Source organism: Salvia hispanica, chromosome 2 (assembly GCF_029641045.1).
Source record: "Salvia hispanica isolate PSC_SH4W2 chromosome 2, Shi_PSC_v1, whole genome shotgun sequence".
Taxonomy (NCBI): domain Eukaryota; kingdom Viridiplantae; phylum Streptophyta; class Magnoliopsida; order Lamiales; family Lamiaceae; genus Salvia; species Salvia hispanica.
Genome location: NC_142693.1, coordinates 34,509,255 through 34,526,402, shown reverse-complemented (window position 1 = coordinate 34,526,402; position 17,148 = coordinate 34,509,255). Strand labels below are relative to the sequence as shown.

The 17,148-nt window shown below is 35.9% G+C and overlaps 2 protein-coding genes and 2 long non-coding RNA genes across 4 annotated transcripts; 3 read left to right on the top strand and 1 right to left on the bottom strand.

Moving 5' to 3' along the window:
* Positions 1 to 4,736: 4,736 nt before the first annotated feature.
* LOC148932253 (uncharacterized) lies at positions 4,737 to 10,114 on the top strand. Its single transcript, XM_089065045.1, has 4 exons — positions 4,737 to 4,934; positions 8,661 to 8,720; positions 8,787 to 9,179; positions 9,307 to 10,114. The coding sequence occupies exons 1-4, from the start codon at positions 4,737 to 4,739 to the stop codon at positions 9,910 to 9,912; spliced, it is 1,257 nt and encodes a 418-aa protein (XP_088921171.1). The 3' UTR covers positions 9,913 to 10,114.
* A 275-nt stretch (positions 10,115 to 10,389) lies between these two features.
* Positions 10,390 to 11,326, bottom strand: LOC125221031 (uncharacterized). Its single transcript, XM_048123156.2, has 2 exons — positions 10,984 to 11,326; positions 10,390 to 10,899 (listed from the first exon to the last, which is right to left on the bottom strand). Exons 1-2 carry the CDS (start codon positions 11,317 to 11,319, stop codon positions 10,519 to 10,521), a joined length of 717 nt encoding a protein of 238 aa, XP_047979113.2. The 5' UTR covers positions 11,320 to 11,326; the 3' UTR covers positions 10,390 to 10,518.
* Positions 11,327 to 11,627: 301 nt separating this feature from the next.
* Positions 11,628 to 12,180, top strand: LOC148932252 (uncharacterized). The gene is made up of 3 exons (XR_016135113.1): positions 11,628 to 11,688; positions 11,782 to 11,857; positions 11,929 to 12,180. It is a non-coding gene; the product is annotated as an uncharacterized LOC148932252 (long non-coding RNA).
* Positions 12,181 to 12,319: 139 nt separating this feature from the next.
* On the top strand, positions 12,320 to 13,008 carry LOC148932251 (uncharacterized). Its single transcript, XR_016135059.1, has 2 exons — positions 12,320 to 12,451; positions 12,528 to 13,008. It is a non-coding gene; the product is annotated as an uncharacterized LOC148932251 (long non-coding RNA).
* Positions 13,009 to 17,148: the final 4,140 nt, after the last annotated feature.

Sequence of the window (17,148 nt, the reverse complement as noted above, 5' to 3'; positions counted from 1 at the left end):
AAAAGAGTTGAGAAAATGAGAGGATAACGGTGGCATCGTTCGCCAGCGACGCGGCTGTGCAGGAGGGGCGACAATGGCTCCATAGTAGAATGAAGGAGGTCTATAATTAAAGATTTGGAATGAGGAAGAAGATGAACTTATAAGTACATATACTTGGACTTTTCAATTGCTTTTAGACTCCTTTTATTTAAATGGGTGTGGGCTGTTGGAAATAATTATCTAGAGCCCAATTATGCGGCCACCCAATATATATACATCGAGTTTGTATAAAACACTTTCATCAAAACCACTGATATCGAAAAACGATCTTAGAATAATTTGAAATTCGCACAGTGTTTGCAATATTGTTATAAGCATCAATATGCTCAATCGGTATATATCGAATTTGTATAAAACATTTTCGACAAAAACACCGAAATCGGAAAACGATCTCCAAATGACTTGAAATTTGCACGGTGATTGCAATATTGGGCTACCACTGCCTCCTTGTTGGCAACGTTGTTTGGAGATGAGATCGTTACAACAATTGGCTCAGAACAACATGTCATTCTTGGCCGGAAGAGTAACCCCTAATCCCTAATACGAAAAAGTTGTTTCTAATGGTAGCCGCACTCTTTACTTATTGGACTAGCAAGGTCGACTAACAAAAACCTTTGTTTTCTGATGGTTACCCTTGTCATCGGTTGGGCTATCGCCCTTTCCTTATTGGCGACACTGTTTGAAATTGAGATCATTATAACTTTACTCATTTCGGTAATTGGCTTAGAACAATATGCACCTACTTGGCAAGAAGAACTTTGGTGTTACACTTTTTTTGGGTTACCAAAGAACTTTGGTTGTAAATATCAAACAAACACTATGACCATTACGATCATCCGATTGGAAAAACAATATCAACAACCAAAGAAATTTTATCTTAAACTAAATGTACATAATTACAAGAAATTCATGAGCGAGATTCCAAACACGTCAGGGCAAACCAAATGTACATAATTATAACTACTATCATTTTGTTTCTCCATTAAGAAAAAGGAGTATATTTTACTATAACACTTCTCTCTCTCTAACATTTTTTGTAATAAACTAAATGCTAGCTATCTCTCTAAGAGATTTTTCCTTACTCTCTTCACTTCCAAACACAAACTTCTGCTCGATTTTCTCTTCTTTCCCATGACCGGAGCTAACATGGAGCTGAAATAACTCAGATGTGGTGTTGCCTGCCATCAAAAATTCAAAATCTTAGAATAGAACCAACATCAAAATAAATTTTACATACTAAATTCATTACCTCGAGAACCCATTGCAATGCAATTTCTTAGGAACTTTGAATCCATCACCACTTATTATATGCTTTTTCCACATTTCATGTTAGAGTTTGTATACTAGAAATCACGTTTCGAGTGATTGAATACTGTAAAACTCTTATTTTATTTTCCAATGAATAAAACAGATTATTTTTGTCATAATGTTGTTATGTTTTATATTTAATGGATGTTAATGCATGTTTAAATGTATAAGTTAACTTAACAAAGTCTAAGTCTTTGTTTTAGTAGACCGGTTGTGGGCGGCGTCCACTTTAAGGTAACACGGTCAGTTCTAAACAAAGAAAAAGATGAATTTCACAACCTAGTTGGAATTTGACTATCCATCGAGAAAGGTTGCAATGTCAGTCCGCATATTTCTAAGCCTTACCGAAATAAGATGACATTGGTGTGGTATAGCACTGAACGGATCTAACAGCAAGACTTGTCCTTATGCTATCTACTGAAAGACGAGGTCTTGATAAATATTTGTTTCTTAATTAATGTCGGTTAGCATTGAGCATACAGTATTGATTATGCATTACTTTGACTTATCAAATGGTGCGGGTTTTTCGTAACCCAATAATCCTGATATATTGGGTAGTGGTGATCAATATCTAGCGGTGCTAGGATTGCTATTATATTGAATCGTGCACGAGTTGAGTCTCGTTTGATAATGTCCTCAAGAGGAGCGCGAAATAAGGTTTTATTATTCGGAACCTAGCTAGTTGGAGTTTGATTACTCTATGAATAATAAATAAGCGTTTCATGCTAAGTCCACTCTTGGAATTAATAAGAAGTTAATTAATTAAGTCCATAGCAGATATTAATTAATTAATGGACATTTTTATCTTAAGTGCGGGAAATGAAAGTTAAACGGAAACCCGAATTACTTATAATTTCGGATTTGGATGGGGAGAGTTCAATATTACTTCTGTAGTGGCTGCTCGTAATATTCCAATTATAACTTATATTAAATTGTGGGTTCAATTTAATTAGTAAAAAGTAAATTGGATGAGCCCATATCCAAAACCTTCCATAGATCCATGTCTGGGCCCAAAAGGAACTTAATACAAATATGAGAATAAAGTAGACAGAATCATCACAATTTTATACTTGAAATTTTCGAAAATTTCGACTCCCTCTAGCTGAAGAGGAATTCAAATTCTACTTCTATTCCTAAAAGGATTTCTTCTGTCTTCTTTATTTAAGTCCTAGTATTCTGGTGAGATCAGCCCACACTGATATCGGAGTACAGTTCGGGAACCAGAGAGAAGATTTGTGGTCTAGTATTCAAAGCGTCACATGGAGAAGCGGCTAGCCATCTTCAATTTTTTGGAGAATTAATAAGGTATTTTTCTACTCCGTAGAAAATTATGTTTTAGGTTTCAATATTCTTAAAGCATGATTAATTCAAGTTATGAGCATGATACATGTAAGAATTACGCGAATAGATTTTGTCTAAATAATCTGCTAAATAGATCTGATTATTATGTGATTTATTGATGTGATTAATTATTGTTAAATTATGTTAATCCATGTAACACCGCTTCCGCTGCCAGTTCCTTCATTTCCACATCAGGAAACCAGGATAGATTGAGATAATATGACTCCGGATACCAAAATTTAGCAAATGCCCATTTTAAGAATGACAGGGGGGTTTTAGGGTTTAGGGTTTATTAGGGTTTAGGAAATGCCCATTTATGAAATTTAGCAAATGCCCATTTACGACTCTGAATTTTATTAAGATAATAATTTCAAAAATGTTAGCTCGCCACGCGCGTTGGCTACGTGGCAAGCTCCCATTCGTCCGTGACGTCCACTCGCCGGCCCGCGAGTGGGCGTCGTTTATCCGTTGAAAATATATTTTTTTTTAAATTCTGAAAAATTGAAAATTAATAATAATAAAAAAATCCGAATTTTTTTTTTGTAATATTAGGGTTTCAAATATGTATTTTTTGTATTTTCGGATGTTGTAATTTTTGGTAGACGCACATGATCGTCACTGGAGAACTCCTTCTTCTGCTTCTTTGCCTCAATTTTTATGATTTGAGTTTTCAGATTTTGAATTTAAGTGTGCAATTTTTAATTTCTAGTATTTTAAATTATGTCTTTTTTATTTTTTTTAAAGATTTTAATTATGTATTTTTTTTTGTTTTTTTAGGATTTTAAATTGTAATTTTCTTTTATTTAATAAAGTGTGTTTTTATTAATTGAATTTGTTGGAAATAAAAATAAAAAATGAACTTGAATGAATAGTTAAGGAATGAGATGGTTAAGAGATGGAGGGATGCAGATGATTTCTCTTAGTTAAGAGATGGGGTGAAAAGTATAGTGGGGCTCATGAATAGTGAATGGATGAGACGGTTAAAAGACAGTGATGCGGATGGCCTTACAACTACCGTCTTTTTGTTTCTCCATTAAGAGAAGGAGTACTTTACTCTAATACATTTCTCTCTCTATACCTTGCCTCTCTTTTCTTCGCATAGGTGATTGGTTCTCCTCCATAACACTCATTATTTTTCAAAAAGCTAAGGGTGAGCAAAAAAAACCGAATATCCCAACCAAAATTTTGAAATTCGGTTAAGTTTTTTTGGTTCAGTTCGGTTTTAAAAATATAATTTTTTTTGTTTTTTGGTTCGGGTTTAGATTTTTGAAATTTCATATAATTTCCATTTTTTTGGTTTTGTTCGGTTTTTTCTGTCAAGGTTTTAATTTTTCGGTTTTTTCTGACACGGTTTTAATTTTGAACTAGATTCAAATTTCCGAGTTTGGTTTGGGCAGATCGAACGGAAACCCGAATGCTCACCCCTAAACAAAACGGTAACAATGAATGAAGACTATGAAGGTGTTATGCTATGGATTAATATTTAGAACATTGGACATTCCTGAACCATGAAAGACAATCCAAACAAAGACTACTTTCACCAACACAACAACTGAAATGGTTATACTAAACTAGTAATATAAGAACTAGTAAAATATACCTCAATATTGAATTTAGTTTGCCAAAAGAACAATACAACCACATGTGGATTTGATCATTTGAACATAGACCCAAAAATGAGTTTGAAATATTTTCGAAAGTTTAAAATCTGGTTGTGAATAAACCCTAGATGACTATTTTTACTAGAAAGGAAAAAAAGTGTAAAATAGTTAAAAAGAGAAAAAAGGTCGGCTCAATTCGCGCTCCTGTGAAAGTTAGCGAGTTGCTTGGTTCGCTGTGACCGAACTCAGCGACCCGCGGGGGGACTCTTTGGACTACATCACACTTTTTAGCGAGTTGTTGGGTTCAACATGGTGTCAAAATCGGGGACCCGTTGGAAACTCTCTAGATTGGAATTTGGCATTGTGATTTTCAGCGAGTCGTTGGGTTAGACATGGGGCTTAACTCAGCGAGTCGCCGGAAGGCCTCTGGACTCCCTGCGATAGTCAATGGGTTGTTGGGTTCGACATAGTGTTGAACTCGACGACTCACCGAATGACTGCTCCTTCCCCGTGTTCCGATTGCTTGTCGTTTCTCTCCACTTGACTTTAAGCACTTTGGCTTTTGGGACTCCAACACTTGAGCTCTTCAATGTTTATGCGTCAGATGTGTTGCATTTCCCAAATCATAGCTCGTGTGCGTCCAATGTAGATCTTTGATTGGACTTGCCACATGATGCATACCAACAAAATTCGCATCATATGTTAAAGAAAAAGATTAACATCATCTATTTACTCTTTTTTATGCTTAACACATACTCCCTTCGTCCCGAATAATTCGGGTCACTTTGACCGGACACGGGTTTTAAGAATTGTAATGAAAAGTGGGTTGAAAAAGTTAGTTGAATGTGAGTCCTACCTTTATATATTAGTTTTATAATAAAATGTGAGTAGGAATGAGTTAGTAGAATATGGGGTCCACTGCCAAAAATGATAAAAGTGAAATGGGACAAATTATTGGGACGGACCGAAATGGAAAACTGGAATGAATTATCTGGGACGGAGGGAGTACGTTCATAGCGGACCGATATGGACATTATGTCATGTCTGATTTGTTTATGGAAACCATGTTCACTTGAGGAAGATAACTTGGTATAAAATAATTTGAGTAGAAATATTTATTAGTGTGATACAGTGGAATATCTAGAAATTTTTGTTTGAGGGTACGACAATTACATTGATTTAGAGCAATTTTCGTTTTTCGTCGTTAGTAGTCTCATTCTTTGGCGGCACGAGTTTTAAGATTTATTAAGAAAAATGGGTCGAAAAAAGTTAGTGGAATATAAGTCTCATTATATATATTAGTTTTAAATGAAATGCGAGTGGAATGTGAGACCCTATTATCATTTATAGAAAAAATGAACCGGGAGTCCTATTCGCGGACGGACTAAAATGAAAAAAAAAACGGGAGTCCTATTCGCGGACGGAGGAAGTATTATATTATAATAATAATTACACAATAAATAAAATACCTTGAAAGTAAATCTTTTTAACAAAGCTTCGATTATTTAAAAAAATCACTAAAAGAAAAAAATATTCTCCAAAGTAATAACTAAACAATTGAAAAAATATCTATAAATCTTATATACAATGAAAAAAAATTCAGTTATTTCTAAAATTAAAAAATATAATAACTATAAATAAAATACTTGAAAGTTTAATATACAAATAATAAATTACGAAATAAATTAAAATATAATTACTATAAAAATAGAAAGAAGAATAAAAAAAATGCAAAGTCATGAAGAATACAACTAATAGAATGAAGACTAAATAGAATACGGTAAGAGCATCTCCAAGGGAAAGGATAAATGGAAAAGTAAAGAGAAATAACTATCATATTTACCTCTTTTTCATAAAATTTCATGTTACAATAGAAAGGATATTTGAGGAGGTATTATACTTCTTTCATTCTGAGAAGGTATCTTTACCTCTTCTTGATAGAAAAGGTAAAAACTTAGTTATTTTTGTTTATATTTTAATTTACCTTCTTTCTTTGGAGAAGGTATAATAACCTTTTTGAGAAGGTAATTGAGAAATATAACTTCTCAATATACTTTTCCTCCCTGGGACGCTCTAAACTTTAAAGACTCATGTCTTTGACACTACTAAAAGGCTTGTTACCGCTGGACCAATGTTACTTTTATGAAGTACATATAATAAGGGGAGTGATCAATTGCTAACTAATTAGCAATCCCAAACTAAGACTAAATCTTAGCCACTAGATTAGAAGATATAGTGGTTGAAATAATGCCACATGGATTATATTTTTAATTAAAAAAATTAATAAATAAAATAAGAAGTATTAATGTCAATTCCATCTCATTAAAATCATCTTAAAACTTTAAATTTACGTAACTCTCTCGATTTAAATTATTTTTTCGCAAAAAATATATCAAATTAAAGATAATTTTATAAGGATTCCAACGAGATCTCAATTACATATGTTCCGACGACATTTGAATGATGAAATTTGATATTTTTTATTTTAGTTTTCGTAAATGTTGATAACCAGATTTTTATCAACAAGTACATTAAAAAATCTCAATAAAACCATGTAAAAATCTCAATAAATATGTGTTGATATTTTCTTGTACTAGTGTTGATATTCTTATGTCATATTGTTGATATTTGTAATACACTATGTTATACACTATGTTGATATAAAAAAACATTCACGAAAATTATCATATGATAACATAATGACGATATTACCCTTTTGTTGATATTTTGTCTGCTATTTATTGAGATTTGTAATATTTGATCTCATCCACTCATTTTAAAATCTTAGGGTGGAGATTTGGTCTTGATTTTGGATTAGGATGCTATAAGCATTAGAATATGACTCCATATAATAATACTCTTTTATGGAGTATATAATACGTAAAATTTTAGGAGCATAAATATACCCCTTCGTTCTATGGGGAGTGTTATATTGTTAACTTATAACTTAATTGCTAACTACAACTAAATAATAGCCATTAGATATTCAAATTAAGGGCTCAGATCATTAATCCTTAAATGTCAATACGATCAACGAAAAACGTCAATAAGGCCATATGATTAATTCCAAAAAATATCAATAGGGGTATTAATGTCAATTAACTACATATTTAGTTATAATTAACTTTTAAAAGAAATCCCAAAACTTTAAATTCATATAACATATACCAAATTAAAGATAATTTCATAAGGATTCCAACGATATTCTACATGCATATGTTCTACATGCATATGTTCCGACGTCAAAATTTGAAAAAAAATTTGGAAATTTTTAATTTTTTTCGTACAAGTAGAAATGTCAACATACTATACAAAATATATCAATATAATACATATAGAATGTCAATATAAGCGATGAGTTAACATTCTTAAAGCATTGTGTTGACATTCTCAAAGCATTGTGTTGATATTTTCGAAACACTATATTGACATTTTCATCCAAAACTCTAATTTTGAGTTTTTTTTTTTTTGTTTTTTTTATCTTTTTTGATTTTATTAATAAAAACGAAAATTCCACGTGACAAATTGTAGACCACACGTTTTCTAAAATCCTATGGCCTTAAATTAGTTGTAGTTAGCAATTAAATGATGAGTTAGCAATTGATCACTCCCCTTCATTCTATTTTGGATACATCCTAAAAATGAGATTGAGTTTGGTATAAATAATATGGAGATGGAGTATTTAAATTAGGGCGTGTTCACCCTTGGAGATTTCAAAATCTCATAGATCCAATATTTGATTGATGGAACAGAATTGGATGACTATGGCCCACATATTCAGATAACGTAACCCTTGTTTAGTCTATCAGATTTCAGTTGAAATATGGGCCGCACAGTTGCTTTTATTTTTTTTTTTAAATTATGTTTCCAAGTTCAATGACATATTTCTCCCTTTCCAAATTTCACCGGAATTAATAGCGGGAAATTGAAATAAATTGGGCGCCCAAATTTTCGCCAAAAACGATGCGGGAGTAGACTCTAGGTACATTTTCTATATTTTTCTTCCATTTGTTCGGCATTGGACTTCATAACACTACCGTGAATCTCTCTCAACCGATTTTGTGTGCAGGTATGCTTTCTCTTCCCCCACTTCTTCAATTTTAATTGATGATTCATCAACAAATAGAGCTGCCAACATAATCATGGTGTTGTACATTGCAATATACAATTTTATTTTATTATCCTCTGTGTATTTTCAATTATTTGGGCAGGACAATATGTTAGAGTGATGTTGCTTGGTTCATGTATAGTATTATGTATCTGCATTTAAACCAACAATGTGTCAAACTTTCGATGTCCGGTGATTGTGTTCTCCTTATGAGGTTGTGTTGTGTGATGTGTTTACTGGTTTGTTTTTTTAATCTGATGTAGGCATCATGTCTCAATCGATTCGCGGTGGGGGATCTAGAACTAGTGGTTTCTCTATACAGGGTGAGTTTATTGCTTTTATAAAGCCTACATAAGCATGGTTATTAGTGATTTGGTTGTGTTTACAAATTTACTACCCCATTTGTATCATATTTTCATCAACCACTAGGGAGCACTGACGGGGCTAGGCGGAAGTACCGAAAAGGGGACCGCACTCGTCGTATTTGGTCAGCAAGGGAAGAAGAGATCTTGGCATCCTCTTTGTTGGAGTTGGTTGCGACAGGCTGGAAATCCGACAACGGATATCGTTGTGGCTATCTGTCGCGGATTGAAGACAATCTGCGGAAGGTATTCCCAAACACTGACCTTAAGGGGCAGCCTCATATTGTCTCTAGGATGACTGCCTGGAAGAAGAACTACAACAGTCTCCGAAAAATACTAGCGAGGACTGGAGTTGGATTTAGTTCTGACGGGGCTCACAAGATTGACTGCTCCGACGAGCAGTGGGAACAGATTGTCGCGGTAAATGTTTTACAAATTGCTTTACCTCCACCCACACTCCATTACAACATATGCATTTTGGTTAAAAACTCGGAACTGATAGAGGTGTGTGTGCCTATTGCTTTAATCCATTCTTCCATGTTTACAGGTTGATTGCGAAGCCAAATTTATGCGCAATAAATCCTGGCCTTTATGGGAAACATGGACCATAATCTTTGGTCAAGACCGTGCAAGTGGTGGCACTGCCGAGGACATTGCTGATGGCGCGAGAGAACTTCACCAGCACAACATGGCCCACAATGATGACCCTTCAAATGACTATCATGTCAGCCTCGAGGATTTGTTCGATGAACCGATCAACCCCACAGTGACTATCCCTAATGCTCAGCAAGATGAAAGCACTGGCCAAAGTCAGCAGCCTGTTGCCACCCAAAAGCAGCGTCCGAAAAAACGTAAAGCTGATTCCAGTGATGCTGCTCTGCTGGAGTTTCTCGCTAATTTGCATGATGAAACAAACAAACGTCTTGAAGTGATATCGACCAGAATTGGCTATGAATTTGATATGGGCCAAGCAAGACAGGATGTTTATGAGAAGGTTCGATGCGTCGAAGGACTGACAGTTGTCCAACGGTATCAGTTGTGTAACATACTTGCCGATAAGCCACAGCGTCTGGAAGTTTTCATGGGAATGGCAGCGGACGCCAAGCCGGGGTACGTTCTATGGCTACTCGGGCAGGATCCTTCGACAACCTGAAGTGTGTGGCCATAGGGGACTTGCTTTCTGAATATGTTTTGACTATGTAAGCTAATATAGACTACTAAGTATTTTTGTCGAACCTCTATGGTATGTGTTAAGTTTGTCCCCATGGTGTGTAACTTCCTATTTCATTATGCTTCTAGTGGTGCATTCACTTGCATCTGGACTGGTTGACTCTATAATTACTACTTTATGGAATTAGTGTTATGGTGTGAATTATGGGGTATGCTTTTGATGTCAATTATTTCCTTCAAAACTCCTGCATTGTTTGTATGAATTTGGTCGATCATGGCTCTCGGACAACTCAAAGGGAGTGCCACTGCCTTGAATTCTCACAACCAATTTGCCTGCTAAAGAAGGGGAAATAGTATCTATGAACAACCATTTTAAAGAACAATACTCATAGATGCTTACATAAAACAACTGATCAAGTGCTACATAATCTTAGTGATACATCACTTACAACTACACAAAACACAATGCACTAAGTAGGCGCGGCCAAAAAAAAAAACGAGGTCCTTTTTCGCGAGGTCTTAAGTAAGCAAATGGTAATTTTTTTACTAGTTTTTGGACCGCATGCGCCTCTTAATGCAAACTAGTACATCACACGGGCGAACGGCGCACCCTTCCAACAGGTGAAGACGACGCAACTGAGCTTCCAAGTGGGCTACCCCATGGGGGGTTTCCATTAGGCAAAAGAGGAGCCATTTTTAGGGGGGGAGCCATACGGCCCGAACTGGACAGCCTGTCTGATACTCCCTCATGGTCGACAAAGAGCTTGCGACGGACTTTAGTCTCTGGATGAAAAATTGGCGAATTGACTTCCTCATCATCTTCCTCGAACGACAGCTTCTCCGTTGTATCTGAAATGACTATTACTTCCTTCGACGTCTCAATTTTCACATCATCCATTCCGAACAAAGTTGCGAGCTCATTGACGATTGGCTCGTCGTGATAGTAGTAGGCTGCCGCCAGTGGGAGTGTCTACTCAAACAAAAAAAAAACCAAATGACTATTGTTAATATGATGCACAAAACGTAACATTAGAATATGTTGATATATAGCTACCTTCATGATCTTTGTCCAAACCTCGTCGCTCGCCACAACTACTTTGAATGGCATCTCCCAGTGTGTTCCATTATCAGCCGTCACCTTCTTAAAAGTTTTGTATCGATCCTTCAAGAATTCCACTCGTTTTTTCATTTCTGCCTCAGTGAAATCAGCACCCGTCTTCGCCTTGATTTCTTTCCTGGCAGTGAGTAAGAAGTAGATAGGGAACTCGTCAAGAGTCCACATTGTCTCTTGCTTCAGACGTATGAGAGTGGCTACCAAGATTGAGTCGTTCTCCGGAGACCACAACCCTTTGTACAAGAACACAGACTGGAGCGGTATATTCATGGCCATAATATGAAGAAATGCTATTCGATTGAGGTTCATGCAATATGGTGTGATATCACATGGTGCTCATTATATACATGTGTTTACGATTAATTGTGATGGACAGTTAACAACCCATAGTTAAGGCCATCCATTCCATTCCTCCTCAACCACCTAGCAATAAATTTCTTTGGCCGCCTAAATCTGAAGATATCAGCAAAAGTTGACAATTGAGGATGATGGCAGCATTAAATTGTGATGTGGTTGGTTGAGATTATTAATTAGCAATAAGAAAAAAGACATATAAGCATAGTGTATATAGAGGAGTACAATGCCATCCTTAGCTGCAGCAAACTCATTGAGCATGGCTGCGAATCCACCACACAGCGGCGATGGGTAAGTGGTTGCATTCAACTTTTTTGCAATAGCATTATGTGGCTACATGAATTTATCAAAAGCTATATAGCTGACCTATCTTTTACTTTCTAGGGCGGACAACCACGACCGACGTCGAAACCCTCGTTTCTTCAAGCAATTCTATGCGGTTCAAAGTGCAAACAATCTGGTATAGTATATACTTCATACTATCAAACAAGCAAATATATTGAATAAAGCAGTGTGTGCAATTTCTGTCAGCGTCTCCCGCCGGAATGGGTAACACGATATGCTGAGTTGCTCCCCGAACAGTGTACACTGGAGATGCCGAACGGGGTGCGTTGGCCTGTACAAATTAAGAAGAAATATTCTGGTTTGTACTTTGGGAATGGTTGGTCCGACTTTGTTTATCGGATTCATCTTTCCAATGGGGACTTTATGAATATCATCTACGTCGGCGACGGTGTGTTTCACTTTGACCGGTACAACTTCGTGTCTGGATGCATCCCCATGGGAGACTTTGAACGTGAGTCAGTATATGTTGCTGATTTATTTTTAGTCATTTTTTTTTTCATATTGTCATTTCAACAATGTCACAGGTAGAGATTCATTTGTAAAATCCGATCCCGAAGTAGACATTGCCTTAGCTGATGAGCAATGGTTCTTATCCGATCAGGGAGATGTCTCTGTCGACGGTTCGGACCCAGAAATTGAATTAAGCACTGGCATTCCTCTTCCATCTTTCAGTCTCACAATCACGAGGACACTTCTTGAGCACTACCTTGTGAGTCTAGCTATTGCATTACCAAAAAGTATATTATAATATATACTATATTCATCCAATATAATGTCCCACACAGGTAATACCGAATGAATTTTGGTCAGCCCATATAGCCAAGGATGGAAAACAATTCAGTGCGGCTTTCACTGTACACTGCCGCACATGGGACATGGTTATAACAAAGCAAAACGAGAAGTACTTTGCGCACGGTGGATGGTTCCGTTTTCTCCGAGACAATGATATCGAAGTTGGTGTCCGTTGTGTGTTCCACCTAGTGGATTCTGTGAAGCTCCATTTCCGTGTTAGTTTCTAACATTTTATTGCGCTGGTTTCGAGTATAAGAGACAAAACTAGTTTTACTTTGTGTTAGCTCTTATGTTGCGTAGGTAATAGTTTGTCATCGTAGCTATTTTGCATAAGTTCGAAGCCTTCGTCAAAGTTTTTAGCAACTTTGTCTCATTGCAGGATTGGTTAAGTGAAATGAAGTAATGTATGACTATGTCCCAAGACTTTTGTGGAGTAATCATATGCTATTAGAAATAATATTCTTATTTCGATTTTGTTTCATATGTTAATTTATGTGTGTTTATATATAGGTTTAGGGATTGATTGATAATGTTAATTAATTTTTCTCTATCCAAAAGATTTTAAGGATACATTAGGTAAAAAATAAAATATAATTATAGAAAATAAATTGAAATTTATAATAGTATTGAAATTTAAATGCAAGATATACCGGAAGGGATCATCTCATGCATTGTATACTACATTACATAATACATCATTAAAAAATTGACAAGTGTGTCTTATTTTATGGAAAGAAAAGCTATTTCCAATATAATCTCTCCACTTAAGTAAAGAAATTAAACTACACTAAATATCAAAAATGTATTTATTGAAATCAATTTAAGTTGATTTGGCTCAATTTTAATAAAAAAAAATTAACTTCTATCAATTTTATTATCTTGATATTATGTTTTATCTAGAACTCAAATATGTTCGTTTGATACAAGCATATTATATGCAGAAGCTATGTTTATAATAAATAAATTATGAACCTTTAAAATTTTGTATATTAAATATATTCTTACTTTTTAGTACTACTACTACTATTATTTTCTTTCTTGTTACTTGAAGTTTTTCTAATATTTTTTTCTTTTTATGATATTTTGATTTTTATATTCCTGCCATCTATTTTTTTACTTATTTCATGGTACAAAAATTACTGATATATAGACTAATGTTGCTAATACTAATTAATTGCGATGTTTTCTTGGTATAAAATACATAAAAATTAATAGACATACATATATATTATTGATATAGCAGCTAACAAAATTATGAGGAGATAACTTTTGAAAAGAAACAAGATTAGTTATTAAAATATGTTGAGAATATATGTGAAACTAAAAGATGTGTAGAAACGAAGTGCAATAAAAAATTATTTGAAATAACTTTTCTTTCCCTTCCGATATATAAATGGTATATATGTAACCGCCGAATTGAAAACTAAACTTCAAGCCCAAGAATATTAAATATTCAGGTCAAGGCCAAAAACATCAAAGCATCATATACATATACTTAACACACCTAAAGACCGACAAAAATCACCCAAATCATCCACATAAACCACACATAATCCCAAATATCCACCATACCTAATATAATTACATAACCTTCCCAATTAGAAAGCCAAGTAGGACCAATACAGTGGTCATGAAAGCTAACATCACCAGGGACGTGAAGTCGGAATGGTTCTTGTTCAGACCGCATACAATGCAACATCTATCCTTATTTGCATCAACACGTGATTCTCCTGAGTGAGGAACCGGGCCAGAGGATGCGGTTGACTGATTCTGGTCCCTATATTTCCGAGAGCCAGTATGGCTACTATGCTCATCACACCAAATGAAATGACCCGGATGATTTCCACCCAACGGACACTTATAGTATAACCTTCCGGGATTCATTGCAGACACCCCGGCGCGGCGAAGGTCCATCTTCCCATGGCCACAGGAGCAGTCAGGGATCCCATCCATCGTCTCAGTTCTCTGATATTTGAAACTGAAAGCAGCAACAAACTAAGAAAGATCCTAATAAATCAACAAAATAATACTGAACACAAGGCAAAAATGATGTTCGAATGCAGTAAAATACTAAATTCAGTTAGTCACACAACCACACAACTTAGTCAACTTTGAAATCAGGGAAAATAAACTAGACAAAGGTCATCGGTTAAGCCACATATGTTGCGCGAGGTTTTCACGTATTTGACTCCATTCTGTTGAAGGCTCCACAGTCTCGACAAATTCCACAACACCATTGTCATCATCATGATTCACTTCATGATAGATACAATCCAATTCAACTTCAACTGGATCTATTGCCATCTCACGACGGATAAAATTATGTAGTAAAAAACAGGCCATTATCAGACGGATCTGTGTTTTGATTGGATAAAATGACGCACTTCGAAGAATCCCCCACCGCATCTTAAGGACTGCGAACGCTCTCTCAATGACATTCCTTGCTTTAGTGTGGCGCATGTTGAATAGCTCGATGGCATTTTGTGGTGACTCAGCGCCCGGACCCCATTCTTTTAGATGGTATCGTACTCCTCTGAAGGGTGTCAAAAATCCATCACTATTTGCGTATCCGTTGTCACACAAATAATAGTACCCTGCAAAGTGAAGAGAATAATTAATTGCATTGTATAAAATAGAGCATTGATCGAATCTGAACACAGTGATTCAAAAAATAACCTTTTGGGACCTTCAAGCCGTTCACACGTGACACGGCATCCCGCAAAACTCGAGAGTCGCCCGCTGATCCCTCCCATCCAGGTAAGGCATAGACAAATTGCATGTTCCGATCACAGACAGCAAGAGTGTTTGTTGATATTTGCCCCTTCCTAGAACGAAATCGCGGTTTATCTGTGTTACTAACTAAGACATTAATGTGCGTACCGTCCAAAGCACCAAGGCAACCCTGCATCAATTTGGAAAGTTAAGTGAAGAACATGCTGGTTATATTTGATATATTTCGATATATGAACCGCATACACTATTATGTAGACTGAAATATTACCTTAAACCATTTCCATCGACTATCGTTGCAGTCATCAGTGACTGGAGTCGGTTTGACTAGCAAAACATCATGCAAGTTCAGAACAGCACCTAACACTTTGTGCATGTACAGAGAGATGGTGGCTCCAGACCTCCAAAATTCATAACCTACACACCGATTCTTCTTGTGGTGTGCAAGAACACCAACGAATATAGCAACTTGTTCTTCCACCCCGACAAATTGACCCACACGCAACCCACCCCGCTCTTTTAAAAGGTGGCACAAGCGCCCAAAAGTGTTACGATCCATTCTCATAGTTGAAATGCAATAAGCATCTGTGAAATGAAGTAGACGATCCAAATGACTCTGTTGTGATGGTGCCCTATTGAGCAAACTATAGTTTCTCGCCAAAGCAAGAAATCTACGCCTCAACCGTCGTCTACGAGTGTTAAGACACCTACGAATAAGAATGGTTGCCTCTGTACGATAATTGTCGAGTACGTCTTCTAGTAACTGACATATCGTAGCATAATTACAAGTAGGGTTCATCATCTGATTTGTAGAAAACAGTCAACAAAATTTCTATTGGAGAATCAAGATTTAACCAATATTTTTGGTCCACATTTCAGACAAACAACGACTAATTTTCATAATGGAGTTTGAGCAATATTTCACTCGCAAATTAGTTTGAGCAGACACTCAAAATAGCTAGGAATCAGCACAGTTGCAACGATTTTTCAAGAAATTAGACATATACAACACAGTGTGATGAAGGAAATTGGTGGACTGACCTTGTGAAAATACTACAGAAAGATCCGCTCTCCGAGCTACAGGTCGTCAGCTTCTTCGAATCAACGGATGTAATGAGGTACACCTGTGGCTTAGAATCTGTCAGATTCATATATGAATCGAAAAATTAGAACAAAACGGCACCGACAGCCGGCGCCCGAATATGAACGATGAGTAGCACAACAAAGTTCACCGTGGCTTAGAGAACTCACGCCAGTGCGTTTGCAGCCGAAATTTGTGAATTACTACTCCCAGCTCGTTGTTGAAAGTGAAATAGGGTTCGTCGACAGCACTCAATGGTTGGAGTGAATTCCACAGATCCCTAATTTCGTTGAACGAATTGTGCAAGAAGAGGAGATGCATTTTGAAAAGTGAAGGGCAAAAGTGGAATTTTAGCATCATTTCTTGGTGGTACTTTCGATGCAGATAGAAAATCTTCCAAGACCACAAAGAATTGAAATCTCATTTATTTAGTGTGAACAGTGCTAAATCATGGACTTTGGAGATTTAGCACAAACACACCGAACAGTCATAATTCATGAGATTTAACCCACTATCTGACCATTTTGAATAGGGTGAACGCGCCCTTACAGTGGTAACTACAAATCTATGATAGATTTGAAAAGGTAAAACCAATTGGTTTGGAATGTTAACCTTGCATTAAAAAACGTAACTTGAAATGCAGTCATTAAAAACTAATTTCTTTAGCAATGACATCGTATTTTATTTCCGTATTTTATTTATAAATTATTTATAAATAATTTTATTTATAAATTATTTCCGTATTTACCCTCTGATACGACGACGTCGTATAGGTGGAAAATGACAGTATAAAGGCGCTGATT